The following is a 17,279-nucleotide window of genomic DNA, read 5'->3' on the forward strand; positions in this document are numbered from 1 at the left end:
GGAAGGGTGCTAAGTGACTAGATCCGAACAATTGTGAAACTGTCTAAACCTAGGCAGAAATACACTTGGTGAAAGGAACCACCCAAATGTACTTTTCATTTTCGTTGCAGCCGGTACCGAAGTGCGAAGCAGTTGCAGCAGGTGGGGGCAGAGGGAGGGGTGACTTTGGTTTTTCGGCTGACGGTATGAATGGGCCTGCACATTGTTTTTCGAGTGTCTGCCCAAATTATGCTCATCACTTTATATAAAAAAATATGGCGAAGGAAGCACACTCGTATGTTTGAATAATATTTGAGGGTATGTTGTTGTGCCTTTCTGATCCGAGACAAAAAACACAGTAATTAAATGAAAACGCTGTTCCATTTGGACACACTGCCTTTGGGGTAGTTTTGTGATCAGTTATGGAGATTGGAATGCAAGGCTAAGAAACGCTTCTTCACATGGACAAAATTAATTCCAAGGGCTTTTAGATGATCCCGTGCCCGTTACCACGCAGTTGCCTACTGCTCGTCTTCCTGCAAGATGGAGTTGTGACCCTGTGACACTGCTACTCCTGGCTTCTGCTGCTGAGTAGTGGGGGCGAGCAGGGCCGGTTCTAGGATTTTTGGGGCCCGGGCAGAAAGGGGATGTGCGAGGCCCCTCTAAATTGCACAGACATGTTACATTCAGGCCCTGCACTTTGAAATAAGCTTACAGGGCATACTTTCAGAGCAGGTCGTGGGAATAAGTTTCACATACTCATTGAAGTATGTTTGCATGTTAGTAGCTGAAGGCTCTCAAGCTGCTTTATGCAGGACCCCTGGTGTGCTGCAACGCCTCCCTGTATGCCTACCACAAGCATGTCGTCCACAGCTCCTCAAGAGCTGAAAGAAAGTTGTTTATCATTTGAAGGCTTAAACGTGCGGGATGTGGGGTGTCCTGCAGTGCCTCTGAGTGGGCAGCGGGAGACTAGATCCCCAGGTACAGGCAGTGATTAGCCCTGGGAGAGGCCCTTTGTTCCCTGAGCATCGCAGTGATGGTGTAGCGCTGCGAGGCCCATGGGATGAGGCGCTCCTTCCCTGTACCTCGCAGTAATGGCAGTGTGGCGACTGGCGATTCCCGGGGAAGTGCGTCCCTGCTCTTATTATTTCCAGACCTGCACATGATTGCGATGTCCTGGGCCTCGCAGCGCTACATCAATCTTAGATGTGCGGCCCCCCCCCCCCCCGTTGGTCGGGTGTGCAGGGGGCCCTGGGCAGCTGCCCACACTGCCCATGCCTTGCGCCGGCCCTGGGGGCGAGGAGACTGGAGAGGGAGTGTTGTGAATTCGGGGACAGCGCGACAGCTACTGTAAAAGTGAAAGCGCTGTAAGGGGCCCTGTTAAAAAGTAAGAAGTCAGTGCTTCTGAAGTTGTCGGTGAGCATGGGCACATCATGTGCATGCTCTCACTGCAGTCGAGGAAAAAGAAAAAGAAAACGGACCACCTTCCTTTGGAGGCCTGAAAACAGAGCCCGATAGAGACCCGGTTCCAGGCCCCCTGAAAATAACTGCCGGTGCTCAGACCCGGACAGACCCGGCCCACTTAAAGCCCTGGCTAGATGATATCTGAGGGGTCCTGAGGTCTGCCATCAGGGCACACTGACAGACCGCCACCTTTTAGGAGGCGCACTGTGCACCTCCTGCCAGCTTCTTTGCCTCTGCACCCGCATCTATAGTAAGGCGCCGGACACAGAGGCAAAGGGAATGCCCCATGCAAATAAGGGAATGCCCTTTAAAGATAGCACTGGTGCTTTATGTGCATTAGGTCTGTAAGTATTACAGAAGGGGCTGCACTAGCGTCTGTGCCCCCTTCTATAACACCAAAATACCCCAGTGGCATGCAAAGCGGGCGCAAACGGCCATTGCACCCCCAGGGCACTTTCATAATATTGCCCCTGGTGCTATGTCCCAACAGTGTTTACAAAAAAATATTTCATGGTTCAGCTGCAGCCAAATTAGCAAGAGAGGGATTGAAAAAAAGAGGTTTAAAAGTGTTTTGCAGAAAATAGTACTGACTGAGTTATCATCTCATGGCCACTTCCACTATATGCACAAAATTACCTCTCTCAAAATATTATAATGAATATACTATGGCTTTAGTACCTCTGAGGATTTTAAGCAACACATTTCAATATTTAAAATAAATACTAGACCAGCTCAAGAGGTCTCTAAGCAAAAATGCTGTTCTACTTGTTGAAACGTATAGCTATGTTTGATTTTAAATATCAGAAGAAAAGCATGCACTGCATTTCAAAGAGGACTGTTCCAAAGGCAGTGATACACTGTAAAGGAACACAATCAATAAGATATATTTAGAGACATAAATTACTAGCCCATCAGCTCACTTACTTAGTGTGCCATGTATTCTTTGGGCAGGTGTGGACCCAGTGGGCCCGATTCACAGAATGAACTTAAGACTCAATCCTAAACTTACTACTATTTTGGTATTCGCAGAAGGCACTTACTACTTTTGGCATTCACAGAATGAACTTACTACTTTTGGTATTCACAGAAGTTAGGATTCTGTCTTAAGTTTGTGTAGTATTCACTGTTCTGTGCCTTCCTGGCACCTGTAGTTAGAACCCCTGTGTTCCTATGTTCTACAGCTTTGTAATAGAATGTTGCCTTCTGGCAGTTGATAGCTTTTGCCTGGTGCCTGTCGCTGTGCTTCTCCTAAGCTAAATAAACCTAACCTACAAACTTACTTATTGTCCAGTCTACTTCAATACTACAAAATTGTTGGCGACGAGGATGGGATTAGATATCGCGCAGAAAGGAAGAAGTGTCTTCTACTGCACTCTTTGGGTTTCGAGGGAAGAGAAATCTTCAAACATTTACCTCCCTTAGTAAGAAACAACGCTGAAGAGGACGTAGATGAGTACACAGAAACAAGATTAAGGCTTGAGTTACGTTTTGATATCAAGCCAAGTCTTGTTGTCATAAGACACAAGTTCTTCAAGAGAGAACAACTATCTGGGGAGGATGTTGAGACATATGTTTCCTGTCTAAGACAACTAAGTGCTGAATGTGAATTCGAAGGCTTTCGAGAGCAATTAATAAGGGATCAATACGTTTGTAAGTGCTCCGATAAATCTATTCAGCAGAAACTTCTTACTTTGGGCAATCCCACACTTGAAGAGACTATTCGTGTGGCCAAAAGTATAGAGCTGTCAAAAAAAGAAGTAAAGGAACTTGAAAAGAAATGTGATGAGGGAGTTTCGATAGTTAGAACCAAGGAGAACAAAGACAGTAAAGTGGTTGGCAGTCAACGTTTTGACAGAAACAACACTCCGGGTTCTCAACGTTTTGAGAGGAATGCTTTTTCAAGAAATGACATTTGTTACAGATGTGGAAATCCTTCCCATAATAAAAATAACAAGTTTTGCCCTGCCAGGAACTCTACCTGTCGCAACTGTGGGAAGTTTGGGCACTTTGCTAAAATTTGCCAAATCTCTAAACAGGGAAATTCCACTTTCAGCAACAAGTCTCAGAGTCTGAGTACCGTCAACACTATTGGGAATGTCTCAAAGTCCTATGGAAATACCGATGATGACTCTGACTCCATGAATGGCATCCAAGATGATCTCAGAGACATGGTTGTAGTAGTACGAGACGATGGGGTCATTATAGGTGATCCATCTGACTGTGTTGATCCTCTCGAAGATTTTGGTGTGGGTGACAAGATAATTACCCTATTAGTGGACTCTGGAGCTAGAGTAACTATGATTACACAAAAGTTGTTTGATGTAACTTGGCCTGAAAGGAACCTCCTACCTCCAGATAGGACCCCTGTTTCTTACGAAGGGCGTAGAATTGCTCTTCTAGGGTTCTTTGAAGACATTATTCAGTTCAGGGGAAGGAGGATCTTTGGTAAAGTGTATGTTTCCTTGAAGAGCCTAAACATCTTGGGTTGGTTCCACCAGGGTTTATTCAAGATGATCCTTAGACCAGGGTCCAAAGAACAGATCAGTATTGATGAATCTTGTGATAATGTAGAGAGTTTAGCTGTTATCGTTTCAAGTGACAATGTTGAGAGTCTAATTTCCAGATTCCCAAGAGTTTTTGGGAGTAGCCTTGGCATCATCAAGGGTTTTAACCACGAAATTAGAGTGAAGGATGGTGCCATCCCTGTAAAACATAAGGTGAGGAGTGTTCCTTTCAGCGTGAGGGATGATTTAGAAAAGGAGTTGATGGGCCTTTGCAGAAAAGGAGTCATAGAACCCATTGAGTCGTCCTTGTGGTTGTCTCCCCTTGTTGTCGCCAGAAAAAGGAATGGGGATTTGCGCGTCTGTGTGGATTTGCGCAGCCTCAATAAGAACATTTGGATTGACTCACACCCCTTACCAAAAATAACAGATTTGTTGTCCCTTACCAGGGGGGCAAGATGGTACACTAAGCTGGACTTAGCCTCCGCTTATCACCAGGTGGTGTTGAGTCAATCTTCTAGACATCTGACTGCTTTTGTCTCCCCCTTTGGCAGTTTTCAGTACTGTAGGATGCCGTTTGGCCTTGCGTCAGCGGCCGCAGTTTTCCAAAGGTTGATGAGTCAGATGTTTAGGGATACTCCTGGAGTGATTGTCTTCCAGGATGACGTTTTGATTTTTGGCGAGAACAAGGCGGATCATGACTTTTCCTTAAATCAGGTCCTGGAAATCATGCAAGACAAGGGTATTGTTTTAAAGAAAGAGAAATGTGTTTTCTTAAAAGAAAAGATGGAATTTCTAGGTCATGTTGTTTCTCATGCAGGTGTCGAACCACGTCCTGGTTTAGTGAAAGCCATTGTTGATGCTCCTCCACCTACCGACAAGTCTGGTCTAAAATCTTTTATTGGTCTCAGTGAATTTTACTCCAGATTCATCAAAGACTACGCGTCAAAGGTTCAGCCTTTGACTAACATGTTAAAGAAAAGTGTGCCTTTCGTTTGGGATGAAAATTGCCAAGAGATTTTCAAGTGGATCAAATCTCAGCTTGTTGGGGAGAGCATTCTCAAACCCTTCGATCCCAACAAGGAGTGTGTGGTGACTGTTGATGCAAGTGGGTTTGGTCTTGGGGCTGTCCTTACTCAGAGGAATGGACAAGTCGACAACACCATCGCATATGCCTCTAGGGTACTGCGTGGAGCAGAAGTCAACTTCTCTGTTATTGAGAAAGAGCTTTTGGCCTGTTGGTGGGCGGTCAGGAAGTTCAATCCCTATCTCTGGGGTGGTCATTTCACTATTTGTACCGATCACAGCCCACTAGTTTCTATTTTGTCCGGGGAAAAAATTAAGGAGCACACCCCTAGAATCGCGAGGCTATCCACTAAGCTTCTTCAGTATGACTTTAAGGTTGTTTATCTGCCAGGATCAAAGAATGTCAGAGCCGACTATTTTTCCCGCTTTCCTTTAACTGATAATGACTCCGAGGTTGAAAAAGATGAAGACCTTGAGGATTGTTTTGTCGCAGGTCTGGATCTTGAAGGCATGTGTGCAATCAGTGAGGGTGAGTGGAAAAGAGAGTTATTGAAGGATGCAGTTCTCCTACAAGTTGTCAACTATCTGAAGTCTGGTTGGCCCAAGGAAAAGAATGTTACTGGGCTCTTCCAAACTTTTGTCAAGGTTGCTGACGAACTCACTGTTGAGGATGGCATTCTCATGCGGTGTGGGAGGCTCATTCCTCCTGAGAGTTTGCGGAAGCGTCTGGTGGATGGTGCACATGAAGGGCATTTAGGGAAGACTTTCACCAAACGAAGGTTGAGAGATGTGTTCTGGTGGCCGCAGATGGACGTGTGCGTTGATTCCTTGATTGACAACTGTGTAATTTGTAAGTCCTCAGATAAAAGTCATAAGGTTAGGTCTCCCCCCATGGAGCCCGTTCAACTTCCGGAAAGGGCGTGGGAAAAGATTGGGGTTGACTTGGTCGGTCCTTTTTACCTTTTACCTTCATGTTCCCGTTTTGCCATTGTTGCCATTGATTACTACTCCAAATGGCCGGAAATTCGCTTCGTCAGTGAAGCCTCCTCTGCTAGTGTAATTTCCTTTTTGAAAGACATCTTCTTGAGAGAGGGGTTTCCTTCTGTTGTCATGACTGACAATGGTGTCCAATTTGTCAGTTGTGAGTTTGAATCTTTCCTCAAACAAGGTGGTGTGACACATAAGAAAGTTCCCTTTACCACCCCCAGGCCAATGGCCTTGTTGAGAGGATGAACCGTGTTCTCAACAACTGCATCCAGTGGGCTATTGCTAGCAAGTGTGTAGTTGAGAATGCTGTGCGTTCCATGTTGTGGTTTTATCGTACTACAGCCCATTCTTCTACTGGGGTCTCCCCCTTTGAGCTCCTGAGGGGTAGGAAACCCTCCACCAAAATTTGTCCGGGTTGGATGTCCAAGTGGGTAAAAATGAATGTTATGGATGGAATTGATGCTTTTGTCAGAGACAATGTGTCCGATGCTCAGAAGAAGCAAAAAACTTATTGTGATGAAAGAAAGAGATCTGTTGCCCATGACATCTGTGTTGGTGATGTGGTTCGAATTAAAAATCCTGTCCATGTCACCAAAGGTAGGAGCAAGTTTTCTCAACCCGTTGTAGTTGACAAGGTCTGTGGAAATGCTGTACGTGTGAATAATAAGGATTGGTGGAACATCTGCAAAATTGTTAAAGTTAGTAGTGATGATGCTTACACTAGTGTTTCTCAGCCCAATTCCTGCTCTGTTTCAAGTGACAAACGTTCTGGTACTGTTGCTATTAATGGTAATGGCGGTAATGTTGTTGATGCTTCTGTTCCTGGACCTCACAGGAGTCATAGAGTGTGTAAGATTCTTGCCAGGTTCAGATAATCTGTTGCCTTTGCCTTCTCCTTCTCTACCAGCTGTGCTTTCTTTCCTCTACTATTCTTGTTCTAATTTTCTGGTTTCTTTTCTCTTCTTTTCTTTTCCCCTTTTCTTTTTCTCTTTTTCCTTTTCTCCTCTTCTTCTCCTAGTACGAACGCTTCTTCTTTTGTTTTACTGAAAAGAGGATAATGTAGTATTCACTGTTCTGTGCCTTCCTGGCACCTGTAGTTAGAACCCCTGTGTTCCTATGTTCTACAGCTTTGTAATAGAATGTTGCCTTCTGGCAGTTGATAGCTTTTGCCTGGTGCCTGTCGCTGTGCTTCTCCTAAGCTAAATAAACCTAACCTACAAACTTACTTATTGTCCAGTCTACTTCAATACTACAGTTTGTCTTAAGACAAACTTAAGACAGACTTAAGACTGACTTAAGACAGACTTAAGACAAAATCCTAACTTCTGTGAATACCAAAAGTAGTAAGTTCATTCTGTGAATGCCAAAAGTAGTAAGTGCATTCGGTGAATAGCAAAATAGTAGTAAGTTTAGGATTGAGTCTTAAGTTCATTCTGTGAATCGGGCCCTTAGTTTCAATAGTGGTGCATAAAATCAAGGTCATAAATTTAAGGGTGCATTTATGTTGGTGTAGAATTTTGATGGAAAATATATTGTTTCTTTTTATAATAATATCAAAGTTTTAAATATCTCTTAGATTAATATCGTAGTTTTCATTAGTTTTTATGTTGATTAGGTTTAATTTATTTGATGATTCTTTTTTCTAAATGTACATGATTAATTTATTTTGATCATTTAATTTAATGATCTTTAATTGTTTGAATTGTTCCCTTTATTGGTATGCTTTTAGTATTCTTAGATGTAGTTTTATTTATACAATTTGTAAATGTAATGTTTTCAGGTTTGGTTTTATAAGGTTTGCGGTATTTAGTGTTTTAAATTAATATTTAAATGTCCTTCTTATTTTAAATATATTTCATTCTTAATTTAATTTAGGAATATATATATGTTTACATTTAAATTCTAATCTTGTTTATTTTTCATGATTTAGGGCCCACCAGTTTCCCCGCATCCCCGGGGACTGCCACCTCCCCAGGGCAAATGTAAACAATTAAAGGTGGGGGCCATATTGCCCCCCCCCCACAGTCCCAGGGACCACCATCTATTCTGGGCTGTTTCCTGCAATGGAGAGGGGCCACGTGACCCTCCTACTGGAGACACACATCGCCCTGAGGATAGTCGCCCCCCGGGTCGACACCTGCTAAGCCCCAGGGCGCCCATCGCCAGACTATAGCTTGGCAGTAGCTTTACCACTCCCGCCAAGCCATAGCTTTGGCACCTTTGGGTTTTAGTGCACTCTATAAATGTAATCCTTTTTTCATCCTATAGCAACCTGTGCTCCGCTTTGAGCAAGTGAGAAAAAAACAACGGTTACAAGGACGTTTTAGTTAGGGAATGGAATAAAAAACCTTAGAAATTCACTGAAGAAAAAGCAAAGGTTACAGTGATTTTATAGTAAGGCTCAGGTTTCACTCGTACAAAACCAGCGAAATTCAGCACTCATGCCCCCGCAATGTAGTGTTTATGACCTCACATATTACATCACTTATGACATTTTCAGTGAAATCACTGATAACATCTCAAATGACATCACTCATTACATCAGCCACAGAATCACTGACACAATCACTCACACCCCAAAAAACTTTACATTCACGCATTCACACTCGAACTCAGCCATTCACAGATCCATACCAGTACTTATACAACCACTCACTGATTCATAGGTCTACCACATCCACTCACTCACCCATACAGCAATCATACACCCACTCACTCACTAATACAGCCACTGACATATCCACTCATGCACCCATACAGCCACTCACAGCTGAGTCAGTCACCCATAGAGCTACTCACACACCTCGTCACTCACCCATACAATCAATCACACAGCCACTTACTCATCCATACATACACACACCCACACACTCACTTACTCATACAGATACTAACACATACTCACTCACCTATACAGTTATGGACACAAACACACACTCACCCATACAGTTACTCTTCCATTCACTGACTCACCAAGACAATCACTCGTATATCCCACTACTCACCTATACTACCTTTCATACCCAGTTGCTCACCCATATACCACTGACACATCCACTCACTCAACCACACAGCCATACACATACTCACTCACCCATACAGTCGTTTACACACACACTCACTAACCCATTAAGCCACTTACTCACCCACTCACTCATCCATACATGCAGTCACCCACCCACACAGACACTCAGACAATCATACAGGTACTCAGACAACCAATCACTCACCTATGCAGCCAGTCACATACCCACTTACACACCCATACAGCCACTTAGACACCAAATGACAGACTGATACAGACACCCACACAACCAGTCACTCACCCCTACATTCACTGAGACACTGAACTACTCACTTATACAGTCAATCATGCACCCACTGAATCATCTATAGAGTCACTCATACACCCACTCTTTCACCAATATAGAGTCACTCATACACCCACTCTTTCACCAATAAACCTTGGTGTATATATATATATTAACTGGAAAAAAACATAGGTTTTAGGGGTGTTATAGTTAGCGGGACATTTCACTCGTACAAAACCATTGAAATTCCTCCGCTTTCGCTTCCAGGAAACCACAAAAAATGTAACGACACTTTCCTAATGCTAAAGCGACGATAATTTTAACACTGTCCTTGTAAATATGCCCCCAATATCGCGAGAAATACAGTGAAAATTCATGTTCACAAGTGAAAACGATAGTATAAGGCTGTGCACTTAACATATCAATTCACCTCGCATATTAAACATGTTTAAGTCTACTTCAGAACACATGTTAGGATCCGACATAAACCGCAATTACCAAGAGTTTTTCTATCGGTTCTCAAATCCAGGGCCCCCTTGTAAATACAACGCTGTTGTCCTACCTCCCTCTTCCATATTATATTGTCATAGGAACACTTACCTTGCCTCTGAGAACGCCTACATTGCAACTTATTGGCGATAGGAGGTGAGCCATTAGCAAAACGGCTGCTAACATGCATTAATGCATTTTAGCATTACCTAGTAAATAGGGCAATATCATTTTTCACTGAAGTTTTGGCTTTTTTTTAAAAATTGCGTTGAAATAGCACTTGTTAATATGCCTTCAAGTTTGCTATGACACAGCGGGAACCTCGACTCCCGCCCTGCCATAGCAAAGAGCAGCGTCGCGAGGCTAAGCACCCCGAGACACAGCAGGAGCCAATCCTGGGAGGTGGTGTTCCCCAAGGATTTCGAATGCTCCAGAATGGAGACCACGCGGCCCCCCTCCGAAAATATAAAAAGCCCCAAGGGTGGTAATCCCTGTGGCTTAGACGGACCTTTGAGCTTCCTCACCCAGTTATTTTGTAGCACCAAGGAATGACCGTCCCTGGGCTACAGGGCCCCGCTGGATCACCAACAAATGTAATATTTTAGACCCCAGGATTTGACCATCCCAGGTAGCTAATTTTTAACCAAGCACAGGAGCCAGTGCTTAAATATATTTCCTTGTATGACCCCTGAGCAGGTCTAGAGGGAAAACATACTTCTTACCTGCCCCCTTTACACTTTTTGAACACTTGTTCCGCTAGTTTCTAGATCCTCGCTTCTACAGAGGCACAAAATGGCTGCCAACACTTCCTGGTTTCAAATGTTGACAACCACTTGACAGCCAATCAGCATTCAGCGTGTGATCGGGACGGTGCGCTTATAGTCCGCGCAAGATGCGCGCATCCACCGAGGCCATAGATATATATGTACTTTTAATTGCAGTTTTTTCAGGAACTACTTAACAAATTTACACCATATAAGCAAAAGGCACTAGTCTGAACCAAGGACTACAACTTTGCCAAATTTGGTGTAATTCCGTTCAGCCGTTCGGACTGTAGCCGCGATGAATATATATATATATATATATATATATATATATATATATATATATATATATAAAATATATATATATATATATATATATATATATATATATATATATATATTCCAAATGAAGTTGCCCTCGCAAGTAAAGACACCCACTCAACGTTTTGTTTACCCTCTTTTATTCCGGCAGGCAGCAGCTAACTGGAGACAGCTCTTCCAACAAATTTTGTGCCATTTTGATTAACACGTTTCAGGGAAAAGTTCCTCTTGGTCACAGGCTTGGCTTCTGGGGAAGTAACAGCTTAACAGTTTGTGTGCAGGTAACGATAGTTCTTAATCCCGCCCACCTGGGCGTGTCTGCATTCAGGCATTGTGGTACCTGTAGTTCATCATATTTCCATAGTGTCTCTGTTTCTTAAAGCGACAGGCCTCATTTACGGGGTGAAACTAAAGCCTTGTCTAGATAAATTATACAAGGGTACTATGTGAGGGGCTAATAGAACGCAAATCTGACTTGCCACAATGTGATACACTAAAATAGGAAAAAGCTGAAAAAGAGGCCACTCCCGGTTTTTTAATTATGGAACTTTTTTTGAATTTCATAACTTTATTAACAACACAATATAGGTGCAGTGTGTGTGTCTTAGTACACAGACGGTCTCTGTCTCTAGTTATGGTCACATCCAGGAACACAATAGAGTCTGTGTTATGTTCATGGGTGAACTTCAAGTGTGGATCGCATGTATTTACCCACTCGAAGAATTCTAGCAAGCTGGTTTCAGAACCCTTCCAGTAAGACATACTATAAACCCACAAGTAAGAATAACCTCTTACACTACTCTAGTTTGCACCCTCGCTCCCTTTGGGAAAACCTTCAGTTCGGCCAATATCTATGCATCCGCAGGAATTGCAGTGACTTGTCTGCCTTTAAAGAACAATCACAAGATCTCACCAAAAAATTACAGAGAAGGGGTTACTCGAACCACATTTTGAATAAAAGCTGCAAAAGAGCTAAAAACCAGCACAGAGAGGCTCTATTGGAGGATTACCCTAAAACAACTGAGACTAGTGTCCCCTTAACTTGTGTGACCACGTACAGTAGTATTTCCAATACAGTGAGTTGGTGCATAAATAGGCATTGGAAGTTACTAACAAGCAATAAGCATGACTGGGAAAGCCCCTTTTTTCGTACAAACGTGCCAGAAGTCTTAAGGACTCTCTGGTGCATACCCGCCCTAGGACCATGAGCAGAGACAGTAACCAGACTCTTGTAACAACATGGGGTCTCCCTCCGGTGACGGGACACTTTCCGTGTGGAGGATGTAGTGCATGTCACTTGACAACAAGCACTAAAACATTAGACCTAGAACCTGGTAAAATCTGGCACCAAAGAAGTCACACCAACTGCAATACAAACAACGTGGTTTACTTAATTGTGTGCCCGTGCGGTTTGAGGTACGTTGGTATGACGACAAGGAAAATTAAACAGCGCATCTGCGAGCATCGCAGCAATGTTAGGTGCAACAAGAATACCACCAAGTTGACGACACACTTCTTACAGTTAAAACACACCCCCAATGATGTAAGATGGACCATTATCGAACACATGAAGCAAGGTATGGAAGGGAGCCTATATGAGAAGGAACAGAGGTGGGTTTACTGTCTGTCGACCCACCTTTCTGGTCTAAATGATGCCATCCCATGGGGCTCTGTGATGAGACGCTAAGATTTTTTATGACACACTTGTGTATCAAGCGACCAGCCACAGCAGTTTTACAAACACTATTGAGTGATTGATTGCACATGTCCAGAAATCTTTTGCTACACTATATGCATTTATCGAATTTCGGATCTAATGGTCCTGACAAGGTAAATGTTGGGTATAAGGATCCTATAGGGATTTCCCTTATAAATCAGGTCCGCATCATTTCTATTAACTAATTCCTTTTGGTGTGGGTACGATGAAATACAATATTGCGGTGACAAAAGGAACACTTTCTTAGTTTTTTGGTCACACTGCACCTATATTGTGTTGTTAATAAAGTTATGAAATTCAAAAAAGTTCCATAATTAAAAAACCGGTAGTGGCCTCTTTTTCAGCTTTTTCCTGTTTTAGTGTATCACATGGTGGCAAGTCGATTCGCGTTCTATTAGCCCCTCACATACTACCCTTGTATAATTTATCTAGACAAGGCTTTAGTTTCACCCCGTAAATGAGGCCTGCCACTTTAAGAAACAGAGACACTCTCCCGATCACGTGAGGCGGGAGGCTGGTGCTTCTTATTCTCTTCTGTGTTCCCGGTGATCCTTCAATCCAGGCCGTGGTGTTGATTCAAGCAGGTCCATAGCGGGTAGTCGCCTGACAACACGTAAGTGTTATGGTTTGACCGATTTAAAAACTGCTAAGGATTAAATTCCGAGTGGGGCACTTGAGTGAAAGAGGCATATATTACAGTTTTAAATGCCCTTTGGAGTTGCCCAATGCGAGCCTGTTGATACTTACAATATATCGGGCTCCATGCTTCTAAACTGACTGACGATAAATTCATGGCGTATGAGTCTGACTACTAGCGTTTGATCTGCTTGACGCCCCGCTTTGCATTTACAGAAATTCGGGCGTGAAGGTTTCCCCCACCACGCGCCTAAGGTGAAGATTCACCGCATATAAACTGTGAGTCTTCAATGTTGTTTTTTAAGAGCTAACCTTCCATTGTTTATATGAGGTGTTTTTATGTGTAACATTAAGCGTAACTTTGGCACTTCCTTTCTTTTTGTAATTATTTATCACGATTTCCGTGATTGGTTTAAAGCAAGCTTAATCCAATATATAGAGCATGTGCTGGTTGAGCGGTAATTGCAAACACAACAATGATGGACAGAATGTGGATCAATGTCACACATTCACCCCAGTCCAAAGATCTGGGCCCAAATCCATCGTTTTTCCACTCCACACCACCCTGGGTTAGACAATGGCGATATGCAAATCAGCGCTGACCCTGTGCCCCATGGGAACAGTCCAGTCCGAACTACAAAAGCCATGTCCTTCCCAGAACAAAATCAAGCATCCGAGGACCGGCCCGGTTTCGAGGTAACACCTCTCATCAGCCCGGCTAGCTTGACTCCAGTGGTGTGGAGTGCCTGGGACTCACGTCTGAGCATCCCCAGTACACTTAGAGCGGTAATTGCAAACACAACATTGATGGACAGAATGTGGATCAATGTCACACATTCACCCCAGTCCAAAGATCTGGGCCCAAATCCATCGTTTTTCCACTCCACACCACCCTGGGTTAGACAATGGCGATATGCAAATCAGCGCTGACCCTGTGCCCCATGGGAACAGTCCAGTCCGAACTACAAAAGCCATGTCCTTCCCAGAACGGAATCAAGCATCCGAGGACCGGCCCGGTTTCGAGGTAACACCTCTCATCAGCCCGGCTAGCTTGACTCCAGTGGTGTGGAGTGCCTGGGACTCACGTCTGAGCATCCCCAGTACACTTAGAGCGGTAATTGCAAACACAACAATGATGGACAGAATGTGGATCAATGTCACACATTCACCCCAGTCCAAAGATCTGGGCCCAAATCCATCGTTTTTCCACTCCACACCACCCTGGGTTAGACAATGGCGATATGCAAATCAGCGCTGACCCTGTGCCCCATGGGAACAGTCCAGTCCGAACTACAAAAGCCATGTCCTTCCCAGAACGGAATCAAGCATCCGAGGACCGGCCCGGTTTCGAGGTAACACCTCTCATCAGCCCGGCTAGCTTGACTCCAGTGGTGTGGAGTGCCTGGGACTCACGTCTGAGCATCCCCAGTACACTTAGAGCGGTAATTGCAAACACAACAATGATGGACAGAATGTGGATCAATGTCACACATTCACCCCAGTCCAAAGATCTGGGCCCAAATCCATCGTTTTTCCACTCCACACCACCCTGGGTTAGACAATGGCGATATGCAAATCAGCGCTGACCCTGTGCCCCATGGGAACAGTCCAGTCCGAACTACAAAAGCCATGTCCTTCCCAGAACGGAATCAAGCATCCGAGGACCGGCCCGGTTTCGAGGTAACACCTCTCATCAGCCCGGCTAGCTTGACTCCAGTGGTGTGGAGTGCCTGGGACTCACGTCTGAGCATCTCCAGTACACTTAGAGCGGTAATTGCAAACACAACAATGATGGACAGAATGTGGATCAATGTCACACATTCACCCCAGTCCAAAGATCTGGGCCCAAATCCATCGTTTTTCCACTCCACACCACCCTGGGTTAGACAATGGCGATATGCAAATCAGCGCTGACCCTGTGCCCCATGGGAACAGTCCAGTCCGAACTACAAAAGCCATGTCCTTCCCAGAACGGAATCAAGCATCCGAGGACCGGCCCGGTTTCGAGGTAACACTTCTCATCAGCCCGGCTAGCTTGACTCCAGTGGTGTGGAGTGCATGGGACTCACGTCTGAGCATCCCCAGTACACTTAGAGCGGTAATTGCAAACACAACAATGATGGACAGAATGTGGATCAATGTCACACATTCACCCCAGTCCAAAGATCTGGGCCCAAATCCATCGTTTTTCCACTCCACACCACCCTGGGTTAGACAATGGCGATATGCAAATCAGCGCTGACCCTGTGCCCCATGGGAACAGTCCAGTGCGAACTACAAAAGCCATGTCCTTCCCAGAACGGAATCAAGCATCCGAGGACCGCCCCGGTTTCGAGGTAACACCTCTCATCAGCCCGGCTAGCTTGACTCCAGTGGTGTGGAGTGCCTGGGACTCACGTCTGAGCATCCCCAGTACACTTAGAGCGGTAATTGCAAACACAACAATGATGGACAGAATGTGGATCAATGTCACACATTCACCCCAGTCCAAAGATCTGGGCCCAAATCCATCGTTTTTCCACTCCACACCACCCTGGGTTAGACAATGGCGATATGCAAATCAGCGCTGACCCTGTGCCCCATGGGAACAGTCCAGTCCGAACTACAAAAGCCATGTCCTTCCCAGAACGGAATCAAGCATCCGAGGACCGGCCCGGTTTCGAGGTAACACCTCTCATCAGCCCGGCTAGCTTGACTCCAGTGGTGTGGAGTGCCTGGGACTCACGTCTGAGCATCCCCAGTACACTGGTTGAGTACTATGAACCTGACACAGCTTACCAGTGGGTGCCTTCATGGCACCATGTGATCAGAAATAAATTGATCGATTGCGTGAGATCGATCTAAAAGAGTCTCCACTAGAATGTGTTAATAAATGCTCCCCTCAGGAGACCTCAGAGGCTCAGTAACTGTGAGATTAATACTGTCTCTAACAAATTGGGTGTTTTAGAACTAGGTTCAGATTGAGATGGTGCTCTAACGATACACAACTAATATTCACACTCTGCATTTGCATGCTTCCACAGGGATGTATCTATGGCGAAGTTGTACTTGCAACAAAAAGTATTGACCTCTCTTTTGCAGATTGCAGACCCTTGGCAACACAAGGAGAGTCCACACGGGAATTCCGTGACTTGTTAGAAACAGTACATAGCCCTATCGAATGGTCATGCCTTAGTGTACGTGTCTTCCTAGGGTATGGATTTTTGGTCCTGATGAATGCTGAGCTTAAGTGGCTCTTTATAGCAGAAACATGTCGACCATATTGACCTTTTAGGACACACTGGTTCAAATTTGCACAACCATTAGTTGTCCACTTGCACTTTGTTTTTAGTGGGGACAGGCTAGCCCTCTATTAACATGTGTATAGGGTATAGCTATGTCTTCTTTTAATTTTCACTAACACACACTTGGGCACGAATTTACAAGCCCTCGAAAGTGAACCCAATGATGAAGCCAGTCACCAATTTGTTTGGTGCATGAGGGTTCTTTTTCGAACTGCAGTTCATTCACCCATCACTTCCTGATGGTTGTTTCAAGGCTCACAATTTGTGCCCTTGAAGGATATTGTATTTGTTTTTTGTCTTTGTCACTCTTCTGTTGTTTGCTAAAGTTGATTTAAGGGGTATGAGAGTGATTTTCTGACCCTTTCTCTCTTGTTGATTAACTGTAGTACAGCATTGCCTGCAGTGGGCTTCCTGTAGATTTTTGTTTGCAGTGTGTTTCCTACCACATAGACCTCTAGGTCCAGATAATTCACTGAAGTGTTGCTTATAGTACTGGTGGATTTTAAATTGAGCTCATTGTTGTTTAGCGTGGCAACATAATCCTCAGCCGAGTCCCTGTCGCCCCGCCAAACAACAAAGAGATCGTCGATGTACCTGGCCCAGATCATAATTTTGTCCAGCCATCTTTCATTGGCCCCGCCCCAGACCACATGCTTCTCCCACCAGCCAATGAATAAGTTTGCATAGCTGGGGGCGAAGCACGTGCCCATGGCCGTCCCACGTGTCTGCCTGTACAAGATCCCTGCAAATAGGAAGATGTTATTCTCAAGACAGAATTCTGTCATTGTCAGAAGCATACG

The 17,279-nt window shown here is 44.5% G+C and overlaps 1 protein-coding gene across 1 annotated transcript in view; it reads left to right on the top strand.

Moving 5' to 3' along the window:
• The window catches only part of LOC144762184 (uncharacterized), a 32,976-nt gene extending 25,803 nt beyond the window's left edge, over positions 1-7,173 (top strand). Inside the window, exons 2-3 of the mRNA XM_078647343.1 lie at positions 2,735-4,181; positions 5,289-7,173. Coding sequence (XP_078503469.1) covers positions 2,735-4,181; positions 5,289-6,203 — 2,362 coding nt within the window. The 3' untranslated portion in view covers positions 6,204-7,173. The remainder of the gene's footprint in view (positions 1-2,734; positions 4,182-5,288) is intronic.
• The last annotated feature ends 10,106 nt before the right edge of the window (positions 7,174-17,279 follow it).

The sequence above is a fragment of the Lissotriton helveticus genome, chromosome 1_1 (genome assembly GCF_964261635.1).
Source record: "Lissotriton helveticus chromosome 1_1, aLisHel1.1, whole genome shotgun sequence".
Taxonomy (NCBI): Eukaryota; Metazoa; Chordata; class Amphibia; order Caudata; family Salamandridae; genus Lissotriton; species Lissotriton helveticus.